Source organism: Elephas maximus, chromosome 22 (assembly GCF_024166365.1).
Source record: "Elephas maximus indicus isolate mEleMax1 chromosome 22, mEleMax1 primary haplotype, whole genome shotgun sequence".
Classification (NCBI taxonomy): Eukaryota; Metazoa; Chordata; class Mammalia; order Proboscidea; family Elephantidae; genus Elephas; species Elephas maximus.
Window position 1 is genome coordinate 10,638,982 of NC_064840.1, and position 15,333 is coordinate 10,654,314.

General features: G+C 42.4%; 1 protein-coding gene across 1 annotated transcript; it reads right to left on the minus strand.

Moving 5' to 3' along the window:
- Positions 1–11,001: 11,001 nt before the first annotated feature.
- Positions 11,002–15,073, minus strand: RPL6 (ribosomal protein L6). Its single transcript, XM_049866507.1, has 6 exons — positions 14,837–15,073; positions 14,643–14,741; positions 13,479–13,622; positions 12,439–12,487; positions 11,677–11,861; positions 11,002–11,195 (listed from the first exon to the last, which is right to left on the minus strand). Exons 1-6 carry the CDS (start codon positions 15,071–15,073, stop codon positions 11,043–11,045), a joined length of 867 nt encoding a protein of 288 aa, XP_049722464.1. The 3' UTR covers positions 11,002–11,042.
- Between the last annotated feature and the right edge of the window lie 260 nt (positions 15,074–15,333).

Sequence of the window (15,333 nt, forward strand, 5' to 3'; positions counted from 1 at the left end):
CCCTTGAGAACGGGAACCAGACAAGGATGCCCTTTATCACCGCTCTTATTCAACATTGTGCTAGAAGTCCTAGTCAGAGCAATTAGGCTAGACAAAGAAATAAAGGGCATCCGGATTGGCAAAGAGGAAGTAAAAGTATCTCTATTTGCGGATGACATGATCTTATACACAGAAAACCCTAAGGAATCCTCCAGAAAACTACTGAAACTAATAGAAGAGTTTGGCAGAGTCGAAACTAATAGAAGAGTTTGGCAGAGTCTCAGGTTATAAGATAAACATACAAAAATCACTGGGATTCCTCCTCATCAACAAAAAGAACATCGAAGAGGAAATCACCAAATCAATACCATTCACAGTAGCCCCCAAGAAGATAAAATACTTAGGAATAAATCTTACCAAGGATGTAAAAGACCTATACAAAGAAAACTACAAAGCTCTACTACAAGAAATTAAAAAGGACATAAGTGGAAAAACATACCTTGCTTGGATAGGAAGACTTAACATAGTAAAAATGTCTATTCTACCAAAAGCCATCTATACATACAATGCACTTCCGATCCAAATTCCAATGTCACTTTTTAAGGTGATAGAGAAACAAATCACCAACTTCATATGGAAGGGAAAGAAGCCTCGGATAAGCAAAGCATTATTACTGAAAAAGAAGAAGAAAGTTGGAGGCCTCACTCTACCTGATTTCAGAACCTATTATACAGCCACAGTAGTCAAAACAGCCTGGTATTGGTACAACAACAGGCACATAGACCAATGGAACAGAATTGAGAACCCAGATATAAATCCATCCACATATGAGCAGCTGATATTTGACAAAGGCCCAGTGTCAGTTAATTGGGGAAAAGATAGTCTTTTTAACAAATGGTGCTGGCATAATTGGATATCCATTTGCAAAAAAATGAAACAGGACCCATACCTCACACCAAGCACAAAAACTAACTCCAAGTGGACCAAAAACCTAAACATAAAGACTAAAACGATAAAGATCATGGAAGAAAAAATAGGGACAACCCTAGGAGCCCTAATACAAGGCATAAACAGAATACAAAACATTACCAAAAATGACGAAGAGAAACCAGATAACTGGGAGCTCCTAAAAATCAAACACCTATGCTCATCTAAAGACTTCACCAAAAGGGTAAAAAGACCACCTACGGACTGCGAAAGAATTTTCAGCTATGACATCTCCGACCAGCGCCTGATCTTTAAAATCTATATGATTCTGTCAAAACTCAACCACAAAAAGACAAACAACCCAATCAAGAAGTGAGCAAAGGATATGAACACACACTTCACTAAAGAAGATATTCAGGCAGCTAACAGATACATGAGAAAATGCTCTCGATCATTAGCCATTAGAGAAATGCAAATTAAAACTACGATGAGATTCCATCTCACTCCAACAAGGCTGGCATTAATCCAAAAAACACAAAATAATAAATGTTGGAGAGGCTGCGGAGAGACTGGAACTCTTATACGCTGCTGGTGGGAATGTAAAATGGTACAACCACTTTGGAAATCTATCTGGCGTTATCTTAAACAGTTAGAAATAGAACTACCATACAACCCAGAAATCCCACTCCTTGGAATATACCCTAGAGAAACAAGAGCCTTCACACAAACAGATATATGCACACCCATGTTTATTGCAGCTCTGTTTACAATAGCAAAAAGCTGGAAGCAACCAAGGTGTCCATCAACGGATGAATGGGTAAATAAATTGTGGTATATTCACACAATGGAATACTACGCATCGATAAAGAACAGTGACGAATCTGTGAAACATTTCATAACATGGAGGAACCTGGAAGGCATTATGCTGAGCAAAATTAGTCAGAGGCAAAAGGACAAATATTGTATAAGACCACTATTATAAGATCTTTAGAAATAGTATAAACTGAGAAGAACACATACTTTTGTGGTTACGAGGAGGGGAGGGAGGGAGGGAGGGAGAGGGTTTTTTACTGATTAATTAGCAGATAAGAACTGCTTTAGGTGAAGGGAAGGACAACACTCAATACATGGAAGGTCAGCTCAACTGAACTGGACTGGACCAAAAGCAAAGAAGTTGCCGGGATAAAATGAATACTTCAAAGGTCAGTGGAGCAAGGGCGGGGGGTTGCGAACCATGGTTTAAGGGGACTTCTAAGTCAATTGGCAAAATAATTCTATTATGAAAACATTCTGCATCCCACTTTGAAATGTGGCGTCTGGGGTCTTAAATGCTAACAAGCGGCCATCTAAGGTGCATCAATTGGTCTCAACCCACCTGGATCAAAGGAGAATGAAGAACACCAAGGCCACACGACAACTAAGAGCCCAAGAGACAGAAAGGGCCACATGAACCAGAGACCTACATCATCCTGAGACCGGAAGAACTAGTTGGTGCCCGGCCACAATCTATGACTGCCCTGACAGGGAGCACAACAGAGAACCCCTGAGGGAGCAGGAGATCAGTGGGATGCAGACCCCAAATTCTCACAAAAAGACCATACTTAATGGTGACTGAGACTAGAGGAATCCCAGTGGTCATGGTCCCCAAACCCTCTGTTGGCCCAGGACAGGAACCATTCCCGAAGACAACTCATCAGACATGAAAGGGACTGGACAGTGGGTGGGAGAGAGATGCTGATGAAGAGTGAGCTAATTATATCAGGTGGACACTTGAGACTGTGTTGGCATCTCCTGTCTGGAGGGGGGATTGGAGGATAGAGAGAGTTGGAGGCTGGCAAAGTTTTCACGAAAGGAGAGACTGAAAGGGCTGACTCATTAGGGGGAGAGCAAGTGGGAGTAAGGAGTAAGATGTATATTAACTTATATGTGACAGACTGACTTGATTTGTAAACGTTCACTTGAAGCTCAATAAAAGTTAATAATAAAAAAAAAATTACTTACATTAAAAAAAAAGTGATCCATTGTACCACATTTGGGATCTAAATAACCATCTTCAGTAGCTCAGAGAATGTTTCTCCTGACCAGGAGTCAAGATACCCAGGAACTATTGTCCTTCACCCCATGAAAATGAAAACAGTGCAGATCTGGGGCGTAAAGTCTTTAGTCTGCATAATGAATAGTTATTTAATATTTTAGCAACAATAATTAATTAGTCATAGGGCTGCATGGCTGCCACTGTACCACGATGAGACAGCTGATGAATTAATACTTACAGAACCCCCTCTGGAAAGAAGACCATTTAGTGGGCATTTCTAGCATGGATCAGCAAGATAAAGAAAGTCCCTGGCCAAAAGAACTTTATCCTTGAAGCCTGGAGGCAGAGAATCCATATTTAGTCAGGACAACACACATGGACACGCACACTACACACACACACACACATACACTACACACTCGTACCTGAGAAAGAAACATCCATTCACAGAAAGAAAAGTTTTGTGGTATATGACTTTTTTTTTTTTTTTTTTTTGGAATTGTCTTTTTCACTTACCATTTAAGAATGGGAGGTAGATAGAAATGGGGAAAGGAGCAAGAGAAAGTCTTGGCTGGGCAACCCTAAGTTGGAAGCAAAGATGAAGGATGAGAAAAGCCTTAAGAACAGTTATTAATAGGTTGGGCCTCAGTTCCCCCCTGGGAAGTATACCCCCAGGAGGGAGCGAGCTTGTTGATGGAGACCATCTCCCTGCTGCCCCAGCTGCTGACGTGATGGTGATGTTCACTGGCCTTGACTCGAGCTGGGGCCCCTCTGGGATTTTGCAATCTCTCATTCTGCTGGCTTTTCTGCACCAGCTGACTGTCTAAAATGAGTCTGTAATCCTTACTGCGCCCACAGAAATGGGAGTGTGGCGTGAAGATAAGTGGTAAGCCTTAATAAAGCTCAAAGATAGTTTTAGGCAAAGTGGCCATATTAATTACAAGGCCTCTCTAAACACCAGGGAAAAGAACACACATAGGTATCTGCTAACTAGAGATGGACACATGGCCAGAACCTGTGGGGAAGATTGATTATTTCCATCTCACTAATCACAGTCTCAAAGAGGAAACACACATACCTACTCAAAATCTTTTTTCCAAGTGATCTGCTAGGCCTCGTTCATTTTTCTTCTGTCAGGGAAGCTTATTTCAGTTCACGGGTGGATCCGTGAAGCAGCGGGGACAGGATATCAGAGGAAAGGGATATTTGAAAACAAGGAGGGAGAAATTCTCCTTGGAGCGTCACTGGATTATGGTAACTAAGGGACAGGACTCCACATTGATAAAGCGCCCAAAGATGAAGCACCATTCAATGCAGCACTCCTCGTTGCAGAAATCAGCACCCTGGAGCTCAGAAAGACAACCGAGTCCTCTTGCGCCCCCTGGTGGGGATCTGATGCTTCCTTGCACCAGAATTTTCAATTCTGACTTGTAAATTTGCAAGCACTCCCATCTGCATAAACTTAATGAGTAGCCGCCCAAGGCAGAGTGGGCAAAAGACATGATTGCAGAGTTTGAACAAGAAAAAAAGCAATCACTGTATGTTTTCATTCATTCCATATTCACTGAATGCCTACTTTGTGCCTGGCAGTGTCAGGTTCAACTCTCAAGAAGTCAGACAAGTGCCCTCTCTTGTGAAGCTTAAGATGGGGAAAAGCAACTTGGAACTAGTAACCCCAAAGGGGACAAGAAATCCAGGGACCTGGTCTGAGGGTTGGGGAGGCTTCTTGAGGATGTCGTGTTTAAAGCCAGTAACTGCTGTAACGTGTGTTTTCTACATGAACAGGGAGGCTATGGGGAAAACTTCAACAGCCCTAGTAGCCAAAGAAAAATATTTACATGAAATGTAGCATATGTAGTGCTGGGATCATGAATTGCCTGAGTTTGGGTCCCAGTTCCTTCATGTGTCACCTTGAACAAATTATTCCACCTGTCTCTGCCTCAGTCTTCCATCTTAAAATGGGGATGACAGTAATGTACCGACCTCATAGGGTTTTTGTGATTGAATAATTAATATGAGTGCCATGGATTGAATTGTGACCCCCCATAATATCTGTCAACTTGGCTAGGCCATGATTCCCAGTATTCTGTGAGTGACCACCATTTTGTCATCTGATAAACGATTTTCCTGTGTATCGTAAATCCTCTCTATGACATTAATGAGATAGCAGCAGTTATTCTGATGAGGCAGGAGTCAATCTGCAGAATCAGGTTGTGTCTTAAGTCAATCTCTTTTGAGATATAAAAGGGAGAAGGGATCCGAGAGACATGGGGACCTCATACCACCAGGCATCAAGAGCCAGGAGAGCAGTGAGTCCTTTGGACCTGGGATCCCTGCATTAAGAAGCTCCTCAGCCAAGGGAGACTGATGACAAGGACCTCTCCCCAGAGCTGACAGAGAGAGAAAGCCTTCCCTTGGAGCTGGCACCCTGAATTCAGACTTGTAGCCCTATAGACTGTGAGAGAATAAACTTCTGTTTGTTACAGCCATCCACTTGTGATATTTCTGTTATAGCAGCACTAGATAACCAACACAATGAGCAAGACCACTAGCACCATGCCTAGAATGCTGGAAGCTCTCAGTGTTAGCTGTTACACATGGGGTCACCACAAGGCAGCATACACTTGACGGCACAGGGCAACATTATTACACGTGACGCCATTTTCACCTAATAAGTCAAGTAAGATTTTAATTTGTACTCAGGGATGGTAAAGCTCTGGGGTTAGCCTATCATCTAATGCTAGCGGCACTTTAGGTCAGCACAGCCTTTGCTTGAAAGCACTTCGGCTGCACATATTCCAAAACGATAGAAGGACCATGCTTTTTACCCATCATTCTTCGACTCCTAGAAATGCACCTGTGGAAATCTTTCATCCAACAAGTAGTTACGAAGTTCCTACTCTGCTGGGCTCTTACAAAGAAGTCATAGTCCTTATCGTCAAGAAGCTTCAAATCTAATGAAGGAGGAAAACAACTAATCAGGGCATTAGACTGCAGTGCCAGAGGTCTGTCTGTGATGGGGGAAATTGAGAATACCAAGCAGAAGCACCTAACCTATATTCGGGGTGACGTTTGAGGGGCCAGGAGATCTAGAGTAGTGACAAGAGTTGATTTTGCCCACCGGGAACAGCTGGCAATGTCTTGAGATGATTTTTATTCTCATGATTGGTGGGGGAGGGTGGGAGGAGGAGTGCTACTGGCATCTAATGGGTACAGACCAGGGATGCTGCCGAACATCCTACAAAGTACAGGACAGCCTCCACAACAGAGAATTATGCAGCCCCAAATGTCAATAGTGCCAGGACTGAAAACCCTGATCTAGAGGGATGACTAAAGTTAGTTAAATGTGCATGTTTTGTTTTTTTGGAGGGGGGGAAAGGGTAGCAGCAGAGGGAAATGTTTGAGGTGTTCAGAATAGCATGTGCAAAGGCCGGGAGGTGAGAGAAAAGGGTAGATTAGAGATCAGAATAATAGAAGTTAATATTTATTGCTATCTGCCAGGGATCTTCTCAGTAGTTTTCATATATTCACCACACCCAATGGTGCAGCACTACTCTTTATCCCCATTTTACAGATGGAAACATGAAGGCACAGAAAGGTGAAGATCTCACAGATGCCAAGTGGCGGAGCTGGAATCTAAACCAAGAAGCTAGTTCAGGAGCCCGAGCTCTTAACGACAAATCACCATCAGTAGAAGCCCCGTCAGGCTGGAGAATTGGGGGGCAGAGATTGGAATTGGAGCAGATATTGGAGAGAAATGAGGCTTGAGAGAAAAACAGGGGTCTCTTTCAGAAGCTAAGTGAAAGGAATTTCTCCCAGAGGGCAGTGAGGAGTCACTGGCGAAATGTGTGCAGGGGAATGGCAGGATTGGATTTGCATTTCAAAAAGAGCAGTCTGGCTGCCTTATGGAGAATGGCTCAGACGATAGGCTGGGCAACTACTTATGGCTGTCGTGGGAACTCAGAAGAGAAATGGTGTGGTCTTGAACTGGGTGTGTGGCTAGAGGCATGGAGTGAAGCGGGTAAATACTAAAGCAATGAAGGAAGTAGAATTGACTGAATAGTCTTAGTACTTGAGAAGCTGTGAGGGAATAGAGAGGTTGAGGGGGGCTATGAGGATTCAGGATTGGGCACCTGCCTGGGAGATGAGCTGATTCTCTGAGACAGGACGTATAAGGGAAGCAACACGTTGAGGGTTGCGGAACAGGGCCAGAGAATGTATCATTCAAAGGAAATCAGCTCCATGGAAAAGGATATTTATGAAGCTTTGATGGCAACTAGAAAGTGGTAAGAAAATCAAAACACGGAAGCTTATGTCCATTGATAGAACTACATTTGTGCGCAAGTTTTTTTGGTTTTTGTTTAATCACCTCAAGGAAACACTGAGAAGTAAACAGTTGTGTTAGTAAGTGAACACATGGATAAAAGTTTTCAATATCCTTGTCATGAAGGAATTCAATCTGCAGCAAGACTAAGACTCGAGGGTTGCACACCTCGGTTTTTCACAATTCTAGGATTGTTCCAGGCTCTACCTTGGAAGTTACCTATTATATCAACTTGTTTTTCATAAATATTCCCATTGAATATCTCTCAGATCTTTTTCACTGTGCATGTACACACACACACACACACACACACACAATTAAGTCAAAAAAATCAAAACCAAACCAGTCACCATTGAGTCAATTCCGACTCATAGCAACCCTATAGATCAGAGTAGAATGGCCCCATCGAGTTTCCAAGGAGTGCCTGGTGGATTTGAACTTCCAACCTTTTGGTTAGCAGCCATAGCACTTCACCACTGTGCCACCAGGGTTTCCATTAAGTGAAAGAGTGACTTTGAACAACCACTATTTGTTTTATACGCTAAAAGGAGCCCTGGTCATGCAGCAGAGTTAAGCATTTGGTTACTGCTAACCAGAAGTAACCAGTTGCTCAGCGGGAGAAGGATGTGGCCCAGTTCTACTCTGTCCTACAGGGTCGCTCTGAGTTGGAATCAACTTGACAGCAATCGGGTGGGATTTTATGTGCTTACAACTCTGGGCAGCTCTTGCTGGGGGTTCACTCACGTGGCTGTAGGCAGCTCAGCTGGGGCTGGATGGCCTCAGGCGACCTCACTCACACTCACGTATCTGGTGACTGGAGCTGGCTCTCTACCTCTTGGCCTGGCCTCTTGTCCCACATGGTCTCTATTCTCAGGGAGGCTAGCTGGGGCTTTTTCACATGGCTGCAGCAGTGTCCCAAGAGGACAAGCATGGAAGCTGCAGGGCCTAGGCAACAACACTTATGCTACAATGTATTGGCCAGAACAAGTCACAAGGGGTAGGGAATGAGACTCCACTTCCTGATGGAACATTGCCAAGGGGCTAGCACAATGATTCTCAAAGATGTTCCTGGGATCCTTAGGCACTCCTGACATCCTTAAAGAGGAGTCCTTGAAGTCAAAACACAAATTTGTCAGAATACGAAGATGTTGTCTTTCCGCTGTCATTCTCTCCTGAGTGTAGGATGGGGTCTTCCTGAGGCTGTAGTACATGCGCTATCGTAACAAACTGAATGCAGCAGATGAGAATTCAAGTGTCTTCTATAAAACCAGACATTAAAATCAGTTTTGCAAAAACGTAAAATAATGCCATTCTTCCTATTGTTTTGGAAGTTACTTTCATAAAAAAATATTATTTATATTAACATATTGGCATCTTAAATATTCGAATTTCTTGGTTTTAATATATCAAGACAGGACACCCACATGAACAAAAAACTTTTAGATCTTCAGTAATTTAAGACCAAAACGGTTTGAGAATTGCTGGCCTAATGCAAAGATTTCTTATGCGTATTTCTGCAGACTTTACCACTTATTTTTTTTTGAGATACCATACATTCTACCTTGTGACCTTTCATTTCATTGAATGCTTACCATCTCTTTGTCATCAAGTTTTCGTCTTACCTAACAGCCTGTTCTTATTCAAATGTCCCTGATTATCCCAAAATTCCTTTATAGTTGGTTTGTCAAAACAGCATCAACCCAGGGCCTTGTATCACATCGGGTTACGTCCCCAACTTGTTTTTTCCACTCAACATGTCTTGTTGGTCTCTTCCTAACGGTTCAGATTGAGCTGCCTCATTCTTTTAAATCACGTTATACCCCAGCACTATGGATGGGAAATACTTTATCAATCCCCTACTGATGGAATCTTTAGTGTTGCAATGGACACCCTTGCACACATAACTGAGAACTTGTGCAAATCTGCAGGAAAAATGAGAAACCTAATCTTTGAACACACCCTAAGCTCACACCAATTCAATCACGCCGTATTTTCCTATATTATGATGAATGTACGTCAAGTGGACCAGATGCTTCCATTGGCCTAACACTTTTCTTGCTTCTGGCCAAGCCACCTGGGAAGTCAAATTATCTATAATTTAATTCTACTCAGCACAATAGGAGCCAGTGAAGTGGTGGGCCAGGAGGCTGAGAGGATAGGAAGAACAGGCAGGCCAGTGTAGCAAGGAGCACATGCAAAGGTTCTGAGGCAGGAAAAAACAGCCCATTTTGACAACTAAAAGAAACGCAGTAAAGTGGCTGGGAAACTAGATTTATGAAAATAGACCAACCAGAAAGGAAATAAGAATGTCCAAACATTGTGAAGACTGTAACCGATGTCACTGAACTTGTGTAGAAATTGAATGAGAACCAAAACTGCTATGTAAACCTTCACTGAGGACACAGAATATTAAAAAAAAAAAACAAACCTTAGTATGGCAATTACAAAATCGGGGCGGAATGGAACGCACAGGCAGGAGAAATGGGCATTGTGACCGTGACCATTTTGGAACTGATCCTAAGGGAAACTGGAAGCCATAAAGGATTGTAGACAGATGAGTGACATGTCCACATTTGTTTTAACAAATGCATCAGTCTATCACTACGTGTTTATCTGAATGGCTAAAACTGAAAATACCAAGTGCTGACAAAAATGTGGCAAATTCTCACTGATGGCTGGAGGGAATGCAAAATCGAAGTTTATCTGTTTCTTATGGAGTTAAACACCAACCCAGTAATCACCGTTAGGAATCTAACCAAGAGAAATGAAAACGTGTGTTCACACAAAAACCTGTACGCAAAAGTGGCTTTTATTCATAACGGAGTCCCCCAGACAGTGCAAACTGTTTACATACAGCAAAATTCATGCATTTTAGTGTGCAAATCCATATAAATAAGCCTGATTTAGAATCAGACCTGTTTTCGCTGTTCTAACGGCAAAAACCCAAGTTTTAAGACCTGTTCAGCAAGTCTAGGGGGATAATAGGCACTCTTGTACGGTCATGAGTATGAACCAGTACAACCCCTACAGGGGACCACTTGGCACTAGCTACGCTAAAATAAAAATGTACGTAATCCTTTAAACCAGTGACAACCAATTCTTACTTGGGTATTTTTCCCACAGGTACTTGTGCAAGTTCAAAATTATGTCCAAGGTTATTAACTGCAACATTACGTATGACTGTCAACAACAGAAAGTGAAAACATCCCTAGAATACGCAGCTCTAAAAAGGGACACTCTGTATGGAACGATCAAGAGACAGTAAGTGTATAGTACACAGACTTTTTGGTTAAAAAAGGAGATTATATTCATATGCTTAAATCCTTAGAAACGAACAGCAGTGATCACGGGGGTGGAGCAGAAGAGAGTAAGAAATGGATGTTAGGGAGGAAAGTGTTTGTGGTCTGCGGAGCCCACAGTGGTTTCTCATCTATGTGTGATTTAGCTTTGCCTTGTTCAGGAATCATTGGGGAAATGTCACTGTTTTACATGGGGAGATGGAGACAGTAGGCGGAAAAGCCAAGGAGCCAGACACAAAGAAATCTGAAGTCGAAAACCCGGATGCCAGTGGCAAAGTTCAAGGTGACCCCAGGGCCAAAAGCCCATGACAAGGAATCCCCATGGCAGCTGTAACCATGTGCCACTCCCATTTAGAGGCAAAAATCCCATTAACTCAGCCAGGCTGGACACTTAGGAATCAAGTTAACTTACTAAAAGAAAAAACAAAGCACACAAGTTAAATGTATCAATTATTTAATTCAATTCTTTGAGAGAAATCTAGAACACCAACTTGTGAGGGTACATTCCATTTGTGAGAGCGAACAAAGAACGCAGGTAGCCTTGGAGCTGGGGAATGGCTTTGATTTTTGGCATAATTTGCGAGTCTACAGCTTTCTGATCAACCTTCCGCTGCTCTGTTATCTCGTATTTCTAAAGAAACAGAAAAGTTAACATTTAATAAGCAGGTCACAAGTGCCAAACTCCTTTGTCAACTAAAAAATCCTATCTCACAAGTACTCATTTCCAGGAATATTTATAAGGCCCTTAGAGGCGATTTTTATTCTTTCCTTCGAAGGCTGCAAAATAAAACCTACTTCTTACATAATAAAAACAGCAGCTCTTATCCTTTCGTCTACTTGAATATACATTCAGGATACATCAAGGCACATTCCCAATAAGTCAGTGGCAGCAATTCCTAGAAAGTTCCACCAAAACCTCAGGATTCTGTTGAGAGAGCCCACATTCCATTATAAGCTACTGAATTTAGAAGAATCTGGAAAAATACTATTTCCCAGACATGTCTCATTATTTACACTTTTCTTTTTTGTGTATAAGAATGCTTAAACCTATTTATTTTCACTTCCAACTAGAGGTGCCAGTGATATCACAGGATATGACAGAAACAACTCACCTCTTTCTCTGTGTCGAAGATCTCGCCTTCTTGGTGTCTGGGCTTACGCAGCTTCTTCTTCTTAAAGTAAGTGTCCGTGAGATGTTTTGGAATTTTCACACCACTGATATCAATTTTGGTGGAGGTGGCAATGACAAATTTCTGGTGTGTTCTACGCAGAGGAACTCGATTGAGGGAAAGAGGTCCTAAGGGGAAAAATTAATTTGGTAAGGGAAAGGGGAAACAAATATTTAAGAACTGACTTTGAGTAGGCACATTAAGGACGCATTTGGATAAACCTAGGGAGTTAAATTTGGACTCCCCACCTCCCCCCCCTAGATTTGAAGAAATTCCAAACCGTTCTTTCTACTGTCAGCATAGAGAATTTTTCAAAAATTCAAATTTGTCCAAGGCTTTTCTCCCTCCGATTTCTAAAAGTCACCCAGGTTAAGAAAGAGCAGTCACTTCCTTACACAGGTGGGTCAGGACCTTCACAGGCCACTCACAATAAATTTAGGCACATGATTCTGTTGCCAAATGACAGACCACTCATAAGTCTTACGCAGGATGCATTCCCAGCACCATTCCACATTTTAGGTGACAGTTACTTGGCGATGCTGACACACGAAATCTGAACACCTGCCTCCATTTAACGATATGTACACAGGAAGCTCAAAATTTCCTGACACTGAGGAAGTTCCATGCAGGTGGGAGCAACTGGGTGCATCGCAAACACATAAAAATTAAAGTTGGAGAGCCTATGAAATCCAAAGATTTTCTTACCCGTCACAAGTAGCAAGCCACTGTCCAGCTGCTTCAGGAAAATCACTCTCTGTAAGGTAAATAAAACGCTAAGGCGTACTGGTCTCTGCAATTAGAAGCTGACTTTTGAATACATCAAGCCACGTGTCTAAATTTGGTAAAGGAAATGTCTACATACGTATACCATCAGCAGTTCCAGAATGCAAACACCCCAAATTCTTAACAGGAATGACCCCAGGATATCAGCGTTTGAGGTTTTTTTTTAATTAGGTGTTTAAAAAAAATTTTTTTATTGTGCTTTAAATTTACGAATCAAGTCAGTCTCTCATAAAAAATCTGATACACACCTTGCTTTGTACTCCTAGTTGCTCTCCCCCTAACAGAGCAGCACACTCCTCTCCCCCCCGTGTTCCCCGTGTCCGTTCAGCCAGCTCCCATCCCCCCTGCCCTCTCATCTCCCCTCCAGACAGGAGCTGCCCACATAGTCTCACACGTCTACTTGAGCGAAGAAGCTCACTCCTCACCAGTATCATCTTCTATAGTCCAGTCCAATCCCTGCCTGAAGAGTTGGCTTTGGGAATGGTTCCTGTCTTGGGCTAACAGGAGGTCTGGGGACCATGACCTCTGGGCTCCTTCTAGTCTCAATCAGACCATTAAGTCTGGTCTTTTTACGAGACTTTGAGGTCTGCATCCCACTGCTCTCCTGCTCCATCAGAGATTCTGTGTTGTGTTCGCGGGCATTACTTTTAATAAAAAAACTAACACCCTTTAACTCAGTTAATTCCATTACTGTAGATCTATCCTAAAGAAATAACTCAAATAGAGAAATATCTTTCCCCAAAAGGACACCTGAATCATCTCTAACAAGTGGAATGATCAACAACAGGAAATGTTTAAATAAAGTGCTGTATATTACAAGTTATAAACATTATTTTTAAAAGGAAAATGTTTATGCTAGGTGAAGAAAGAACATGAAAAATTACATAGGACATATGACCATTTCTACACTAAAACGCTCTACTACCTATATGACGCCCTGCCAGCTGAGGTGCGCGGCTCACCTTGCCTCTGTGGCGCCCAGTGAGGATGATGAGAACGGTCCCAGGAGTGATGCTAGACCGCAGCTTTCTCACATGCTGACTGAAGGGTTTTTTGCCGTGGCTCAAAAGCTTCCGAGGCACATCTTCAGTAGGGTAATACCTAGGCTGGAGACAGTCCGTGGTTCCAATTTATTTAAATAAGCCTTCCAGATTAGCCGAAAGCTGAGTTCAACTTTTGTCAGTTAAACCTTTGCTACAGATTTCTTATATGAAACTTAAACCCTTATTTGCACTATTGCATTTTTGTCTAAAGTACATTTTTAAATTTGGAAAAGGTCAACATTATGCTTCTGTATCCTCCCTGTGCAAACCTAGGATGGAAACCATTTAACGAAGGAGCTGTGTTCAAGCAAAGGTGGAAAGGGTTGAGCGGGGTTATTTTTGTAAACTTGAGGTTAAAATAAACTTTAGATTACGTGCAAGCCATCTTTATATACTCTCAGGTGGCAGCGATTCCAAACTTTTCTGAGTTCCCTGACCTCCAATGTAAACTACAGCCCTTAAGAAAACACGTAACACATTCTGCGTAATGTAACGGAGAGAGAGGCAGAGCTTGGTTCTCAATTTCAATAAAAAAACAACCCATTTCCAACTACACTGTATCATTTTAGTGGACAGTGTTCGCAAATGTGAACACCTAATAGAAAAAACAGCTCACAAAAACCATGACAAGAAAGGAAATCAAAGTCCCATCTCGCCTCTGGTGTGGCAATTTTCATCCTGAGGGTGTAGCACACCTGGGAAATGTTTCCACAGTAATAAGCAGAGAGAAAACTTTGGGTCTTGCGTGTGGTAAGAGGGGGATGCTGAAACAATGTTCTCTTGGCCAGGCAACATTCTACGCTCTATTCTATTTTTTTTTTTCCAGTTAACCCTCACAACCACCCTGTGTGGTAACTTCTAGTTCCACTTTACGAGGAGGAAAAAAAAAAAACACACAGAAAAGTAACAACTTACTTAAGGTCAAACACTGAGTGGTGGAGCTAAGTTGTAAACCCGGAACCCATTACCTTAGATGAACAACTCTGGTAAACATAAATTTCTAAAAACTCAGTACACAGTCCTCTTCAGAGTATTCAAACGTAACCTAAACACATTCAACTTGCTGTCTCCTCCAGATCTTACCATTTTGCGAAGTTTAACCACTCGGGTACCACCATTCTTGTCACCACCAACTGGTTTTGTGACAGTAGCAAGAACCTTCTCCTTCTTCTTCTTTTCAACCTATAAAGAAACAAAGGCACCAAAGAGTCATGAAACAGATAAAACTTTTTTAAGATTAAAACCTAACTGTCAGCAGTGTCCTTCTCATTCCTTACCCTGGATTTAGCTGCTGAATACTTCCTCTTGTACATGGCCTTTCTGGAATACATGGCTGACCGGGAATATCTGCCAATTCCTCTGACTAGGACGGGATTTCGGCTGCAGTGGGGCTTCCCCTTCTTGGGCTTTTTGCCCTTGAGATTACCATCCTTAGCCTTGCCACTGGCATCTGCTTTCTTGACTTCAGGCTTATTCTCCTTAGTGTCCGGCTTCTCAGCCTTTTCACTCGCCATCTACCAATATTAAAGGGGAAAAAAAAGACAGAATTTCATCAACGATCCTTAAAAAGGCAATACTTGAACCGCACAATGAGGGCTCCCCAGACCAGAAGTCCTCACCATCCCCTCCAAACAGGTAACACCCATTTCATCTCCCAACTCCCAAGAGAGACAGGCCTTCCTCCAAAATCCACCTCTACTCCAGTCCTGTATTACGGTTGTCTCTTCAACATAGTATAAACTTAAGGATCCGGAGATATCAGACCGTCGTTAGA